Source organism: Vicia villosa, linkage group LG5, assembly GCF_029867415.1.
Source record: "Vicia villosa cultivar HV-30 ecotype Madison, WI linkage group LG5, Vvil1.0, whole genome shotgun sequence".
NCBI classification, from domain to species: Eukaryota; Viridiplantae; Streptophyta; class Magnoliopsida; order Fabales; family Fabaceae; genus Vicia; species Vicia villosa.
Window position 1 is genome coordinate 29,294,073 of NC_081184.1, and position 7,872 is coordinate 29,301,944.

Here is a 7,872-nt window from a genome sequence, read left to right on the forward strand (position 1 = left end):
GTTTTATTTATGGAAGAAATGATATTTTTGAGCTTGGTTTAGTGGAGAAATAGAGTGTTATAAATGAAAGATGACGTTTGGAGGTAGAAGATGAAGTTCGTCTAAGTTTTAGGTTTCAGGTGAATCACTAGTATTAGTGTCTTAGACGTTGATACTCACTAAATGGAAGGCAAATAATTATTTAAAGACGATAAAGAAATTCAATAAACACGCTTTTATTTTCCCGTGACCCTGAGTGATTTTTCACCACGGCTGAAAGTTTTAACTGTCGTGAAAAGTGACTTAAAAATAAATTAAGAAAACAGTTAGTGCTAGGACTCAAACCCATGACCCTGAGTGACTTTTCACCAAGGTTGAAACTTTCAACCGTTGTTGTATGTCTTTTAATCAAATATAAAAAACAAGATTCAAACTCATAACCATGTATCACCTTTTGCAATAGTTGGAACTTCCAACCATGGTGATAAGTGGCATAAAAATCAAAATAAAAAGAAAGCGCCTAATTGAATAGATTCTACTACGATAGTTCTTTTAGCCGTGGTATCATGGACATTATTGTATATCCTTTTTATAGTAGTGCACCTTACATATTTGTTTTTCAAATTCACAAGTTGGGATTCAACAACCGAATATGAAAGACGATAAATGATGGTGAGCATGCGTTAGGGTTGTGATGGAAGAAAGGTAAATAACTTTTACAGAGATTTTGATGGATAAAAATGAAAAAAAAATATTCATGTTATATATTTTTCTTTTTTTACTTGTATTTGAGTTTAAATTAAAATTTGTGTAATTTATCTTTCTACTTATTCTTCCTTTTTTGGTTGATTGCTAATAAATAAGAAAATTAACCACTATTAAATGGAAATGGAAGGTGCATGAGCTTATCTAAGCTAATTCAACAATGTATTTGCTTGTATTACATCATTGTCCCCCAACCATGAGAATGATCTTAGAAAGATGTCACATAAAAAAAAATCAACCCTTTTACTTGGATATGGTATAAGGTAATCCCACTAAATCAGTTCTCACTAATATGATAAAATATACACATAACATTAGTTGATTTCTCTAAAAAATGTATATATATATATATATATATATATATATATATATATATATATATATATATATATATATATATATATATATATATATATATTAGTTAATAAGATTTCGTAACATAACGCGGTTTAGTTTAGTTTGGTTCAGTTTGGAAAACACAAACCGCAAACCGAACCGAACCACGCGGTTATGTTAGAAAATGACTCAAACATATCCGAATCAAATGCGGGTTTTTGCGATTTTGGTTTGATTCGGTTCAATTTTGTGATCTTCTATTGGGCCGGTTTGGTTTTGAACACCTCTAGTTCTTAGAATGATGTCGCATACAAAATCATTTTTGACAATTAATGAGAGACTTTAATAAACAGATTCAAATATAATATTAATAGATATTAGTTTTTTTTACTTGTGATGCTTTCAATTTGACCAGCATAACCTAAAACTCTATTAGGTTTTATATCTTTAATTCCAATAGAAAATATAAATTAATAAAAAAGTGGAAATAGAAATAAATATAGACACCAATAATATATACTAAAATAACAAAATTCCAATATTATAAATCAACACCTACAATAAATCAAAAGTCATCGACCAACCCTGTTTTAGGCTAAATTGAAACAATAAAAAAACCATAATAAATAATAATCTTGCAACATAGAACAACATCAACATCCCATCACCGCACAATTATGCATAAATTTCAATGATTTCTTTCTCGCTAGCAATTTCCAATGTGGCACACCTTCATCTGCAACCCAAGAATAAATTTCAATCATATCCTTTCCATAAATATGACAACCTCCAAAAAATAATAGCCGATCTCCACATGAATGAAAGGATAGGCCCCAAACATCAACTGAGGTGTCATGATTGGGAAATGTTCCAATGATAACCCATGAGTGGGTATCTTTATCAAACTTCTTTATTTCTTGTTGTGCATAATCAGCAGCATATAGTACATTTTTTACAGCTGCATACGAATGCAATGATTTAAAAATGAATGGTGCTCCAAACATCGAATTTTGTATCGGAAACATGTTGGGTATAACCCGCCATTCTTTTGTCTTCATATCAAACTCTTCACCGCATGTAAGATGTGTTTTATCGTATGCTCCAATCCCACCTATTACATAAAATTTTCCTTCCATAAATACACATGAGCACATTATTCTGGGCGTATTCATTTTTGGAAGGGTCTCCCATTTTCCAGTGTTAGAGTCATAAAGTTCGGCCGAGCTCAAGGTCTTTCCACCCTCATCAACACCACCAGCAATAATGCCAATTTCTCCGAGGCTCGCATAACCAAACATGCGTCTGGGAGTTTGCAACATTTTTCCAACCGACCATGTATTTGTCAGAAGGCTATACTTGTAAATGATAGGATCCATTAATTTAGTTCCAATTACTAGAAGCTCTGTACCAACAGCCAATGACCCAAAAACTTGAACTTTTTCGGAATTTATTTTAGGCAAATGCATCCATCTATTGCGATTTGGATCAAAAGCCTCCCATTGAAGGACTTCAGAGGAGAAGTAAATCCAATGTTCTAATATACCAATTTTTTTCCTCAGTTTATACAATTCACCTGTTTTAATCAATGATCTAAAACTCTTATTTAATGTGGCAATTAATCCATAATCAGACCTTGACAATTTCAAAAGACAATGAATTGACAGATCTCGACTGAGCCCTTGAATAAGAAAACTCGACTCAAAAGTTACACCAACATTAATTTTCTTATTCATAAGGTCTTTGGAATGAGCATGCAAAATGAAATTATTTTTCTCTTCCCCTTTCATATCCTTTTCCTCTACATCTTCGCTGAAATTATTTGTTTGAGCTCCATATTTTGTAGACTTATCTTTATTTCCTTCTACTTTTGATTGATTTTGATTACTTCGACGATCCATCAAAGACTAGCGATATAATCCAACTAATCTTGTTCGTATTTGAATTTAGATTCTAATATGCATTAAAACATAAAGAAACATTAACAAAATTGAGTAGAAACAAATATTGCAGAATTTTTAATATAAATGATTTATGGACAAAACTCATTTACACAAATAACTCATAATTTGTAGTGAGCATCCAATTGTCTATACCATCTTACCAAGTACAGAAAATTTATTAAAAAAAATATTCAAAATTTATTTTCTAAAGAAAATTATGATTTTAAAATAGATACGGTAGATTATCTTTGAATATAAATTATAAAGATGACACACCTTTAATTTATTGCATCGATAAAATACGTTTTAAAATCAGAACACTTATAATTTGAATTTGAATAAAATTTATTTATCTAATTTGAAGTAGGAAAAAACAAATGAGATAAAGAAATAATAACTTACAGATTTTGAACAAAGAACTGCTGTATCCTCCAGATTGTATATGCACTCTCGTTAGCACTATATGACTAGCAAATTATGTTTTTTTTTTCTTCAATAACATTCATAATTTATAGTGAAAAAAACCCTAAACAATAAGCCATTTCAATTGAGTCAAACCGTATTAACTGCAGAAATTAACATTTTGCCTATTTCTCACTATTCTCCTTTTTTAGTTTTATTTTTGCTTAACATATCGCATTAAATTTAAATTTCCAATTCAAATTTATTAATTAACATATTTAAAATTTCCATAAATAATAATTTATAAAATATATTCATAGAAATCATATATAAAGAAAATCTATTAAAACTTAATTCAAATTTATTTACAGTATTGACTATAAAAAAATCATATATAAAGAAAATCTATTAGTTTTAATATTTGTTTTCTTATTTTGAAATAATAATTAATATTATTAATGGCAACAATTTTAAATTTTAAATTTTAAATTTTAAATTGGACTTTGAAAAAAAATCTTAAAAAACTACATGTAAAATTAATCAGTTGGAAAATTCGTTATTTTAAAAAACTATATCAATTTGTCATGAAATTTAGAATCTATTTACTATATGTGATGTTAAGAATTAGGTTACTCTATAAGGTTAACTCAACTTGCCATCCTTAATAATGAGGTAGCTAGGGCTTTTTAAATTCTAGTTCACTTTGGACGACGACCCTCCATGAACACTTAAAACATCAATTAATAAACCCGTTCTAGATATTATTTAAGAAAATGGAAATATGGGAATTAATGAATATTGTACATATTAAACTTTTTAATTTATTTAAAAAGTGAATAAGAATATGTGTTTTTTTTTTTAAACATTCAAGTAAAACTAAGGTCTCAAAATTTTAAACTAAACGAGGTTTTAAGAAAAATAATTATTTTCAATTAATGTTATATTATAAATTTTTTGTTTTAGTCCTAAGAACATCTCTAATGGTGGGAACTGAGATTGCTTAGCTTTTTTTTACTATTAAGTGCGATGGTGTGGCACCATTGATTGAAAGAAAAGCATTTTTTTTAAATTTCTCTTACACCAAGGAGAAAGGATTTTGAATTGGAAAATGAAAGACTCACTCATTGTATATGATATAACCAATGAACTAATCATTTTAGAATAATAGTAATCCCCATTATTATAATTCAGTGAGCCAAAAATTTCCTTGTGATTATGTTCCTTAGCAGTTTTGTTTACCTTAAGAATACACACTTATATATTCTATGTTTACTCAACAAATTAAACAAGTATTTTCATGTGTTTGCAATAGCACCAACACTAACTTTTGTGTTCCTCTTATCAAACACAAGAAAAATAATTAGCACATATACATAGCATAGCATCAATGGAAGACATGAACATGAGTACTGAAGAAATAACACCAACTTTTGTGTTCCTCTTCTCAAACACAAGAAAAATAATTAGCACATATACATAGCATATCATCATTTAGTGAAACTTCAATCAATCCTTACGAATGCCAAAACTTATTCTCATATGTTTTAATATACACAGAGATACGCGTGAATGCTACCTATTATAAAACTTCAAATAGATCAATGAACCAAGAAGAATGCTTCTGTCTATATGTTAACTAGTTAATAGTTCCGCTAACAAATTTTCTTGATTCATTCAAAATGAGAGTATTAGGAGGGAAGTCCTGAATTCTTGTCCAAGAAGTGGTTCCTAAAGTACGAACTTTTACATGATTTTTGAAATTGCTAACAGGACCCTCAATAACAGTATGTGGATAACAAACTACAACAACCTTGTAAGTGTCACTCAATTTATCATAGCCAAAGGAAAAACAGAATGATGTGAGACATCTCTCTTCCAAAGAGGGCAATTTCGTAAATTTTCTAATGGAAGGACTCCAAAAAAACGATACCTTTATTGATGGTGAAACAGAATCTGAAGTAGAGGATGTTGTGACAAGAGCCAAGAAGAATGCTTCTAAAGTTAGTGTTGGTGCTTCTAAAATGATCCAAGAAGAATGCTTCTAAAGTTAGTTTTCCTGATTCATTCAAATCGTAATTTATTTTCAAATAGATCAATGAGCCAAGAAGAATGCTTATAAAATATCATACCCACATAAATTGATTCATATAAAGTTCAATAAAAATGAGTAATTTAAACTACTTCATACAATCAATTGCAAATAAATTAATGGTTAAATTACTCCTAAGGTCCTTTAAGTTATTTAATTGTAATAGTTTGGCCTTTCATGTTATTTTCGCTACAACTAGGTCCTTTATGTTATCAAATGTGGGCACCATTATCCTTTTTTAACCGAGAAAATGTGATAATTATGGATGCAACTATTTTGAGGGATGTAAAAATGATGAAGTGCTTCCATAAACACAACAATCAACATTTCTAAATGATTAAAATGAGAGAAAAAAGAGGCAGTTATCACCTAAAAGGACCAAGTTGTTAGGAAAATAACTTGAAGGACCAAACTGTTACAATTAAATAACTTAAAGGACCATGGGAGTAATTTAACCTAAATTAATCCATATGTGTACCTTAATAATGGTTTGGATGAAGAAAGTGATAAGAAATCCAGCAACTATTATAGTTAAAACGCAACAACAAGAGGAAATTTGAATCTAGCAACTTTACAATGAGTCTTGATGTGTTGGACTTTATTTGCCTACTCCCGTGTTTAGTCATGGTAAGTTATATGTTGCCATATCGAGATTACCAACAAAAACGGTCTAAAAATATTGATTCATGACAACGACAATGTTCCGTGCTCGACCACTACAAATGTAGTGTACAAGGAGATTTTCCAATCACTTTATTAATTGGTAATCGATTTTTCCTAATTCATTATTTTTCAACTTTTTAATATCTTTTTTTAGTTCTAAATATACATACTTTCTCATACTGTTTATATTTAAACTTGCATTAATTCTATGCAGATCCAAGACAAAGTTAACAGACGATGTCAACAACGTCCGAAATTTGCAGTATCTTTTATTTTATTGTATTTTTGAAATGGTGTTGAAAAATATGTTTATTCCATCCTGGAATTTTTTTTTGTAGACTTTGTATTGTTTATTCAATTATGATTTAGCTTCATTATGTTTGTTTAATCATTTTATCATTGCACTTGAACTTATGTGGAAATTGCTTAAATTTTGATTAACAGTTCATAATATAATGATCAAGTCGGTAGAAGACGTATTAAGTATCGTATAGTATACTTCAAAAAATTTACTTAAAAAGTTTTATGATTATTATCATTCACTTTTACTAACACTATCCTATTATCTTGTGTTTGTTGTTGTACATCACACAATTTTTTGCTTTTCCATTCAACCAACTTCCCATGATAAATATAACTAGACAAAACTTTTCCTATAACCAAAGATAATATTAGGAGCAATGCTATCAAAATAGTGAAACAATATAAACATCTTATTTTGATACAAACAATTTATGGTTATACTTTCGAAATACACAATGAAAATCAAAACCAATTCAATTATGCTGTTATGGTATGCATTATATCAATTAAACTATACACCATATTTGCTATCATTTTTTGAAAGGACACCATGTAAAAACATTTTTGCATACAAACATTGTAATATAAGCAACAACATTATATACAAGTCAAAGGAAACCAAATGATAAACAATTGTAGCAGCCATACATACAATGCGCAAACAGCAACAAAAATAACTCAATTTAAATCATGCTGTGCATTATAAGAATACTGAATTTATGACATCAAACAATTCCATATATAGAATCCAGCAGAAAAAGTAGCAAACAAACCAGAAACCATTACAGTCCAAAACCAATTCTAAATTAAAAATAAAACATAATTCAAATAAGGCATTAAACTAATGAGAATGCTAAATTCTAAATCTAGGAAACTGATGAATGCTAAGTTGCAGTCCTTCAAAAATTCTCAATAGTTTGTCTAATAAAACATTGACACGTTAGTTTTCAATCATCAATTAAACCTGCATTGGACAACCATAAAAACGTTAAAAAATATTCAGTTTCTTACAGATCAAAAAATTAAGTTTTGAATGTCAAGGTTATACCACAATTACATTAAAACCCATATCACATACCATTTTTTACACGTTGTTAATCAATTCTGACCAGATCTTCCATTCACTATCATACAGACGACAAAGTTAATTACAACATGAATTTACAACAACGCAATCTTAGAAAAAAAGAAAATTTTCGTATATCTAATTAAAATAATGGCATACCTTTCACTTTCTAATACGATATACACAATAGACAGTCCTGCACATACATCTACCACTCTGTGATTGACATCGAGCCCCACGCTGGCCATAACATTTTCCACAGATTGAACATCTTCAAGTACAGCAAACCCTAAAGCAGATTTCTTTGCCTCACGTTTCCTATCCAGTTG

At 29.2% G+C, this 7,872-nt stretch overlaps 1 protein-coding gene across 1 annotated transcript; it reads right to left on the minus strand.

Moving 5' to 3' along the window:
- Positions 1-1,733: 1,733 nt before the first annotated feature.
- LOC131604437 (F-box/kelch-repeat protein SKIP11-like) lies at positions 1,734-2,978 on the minus strand. The gene has a single exon (XM_058876875.1). The coding sequence runs from the start codon at positions 2,976-2,978 to the stop codon at positions 1,734-1,736; it is 1,245 nt and encodes a 414-aa protein (XP_058732858.1).
- Positions 2,979-7,872: the final 4,894 nt, after the last annotated feature.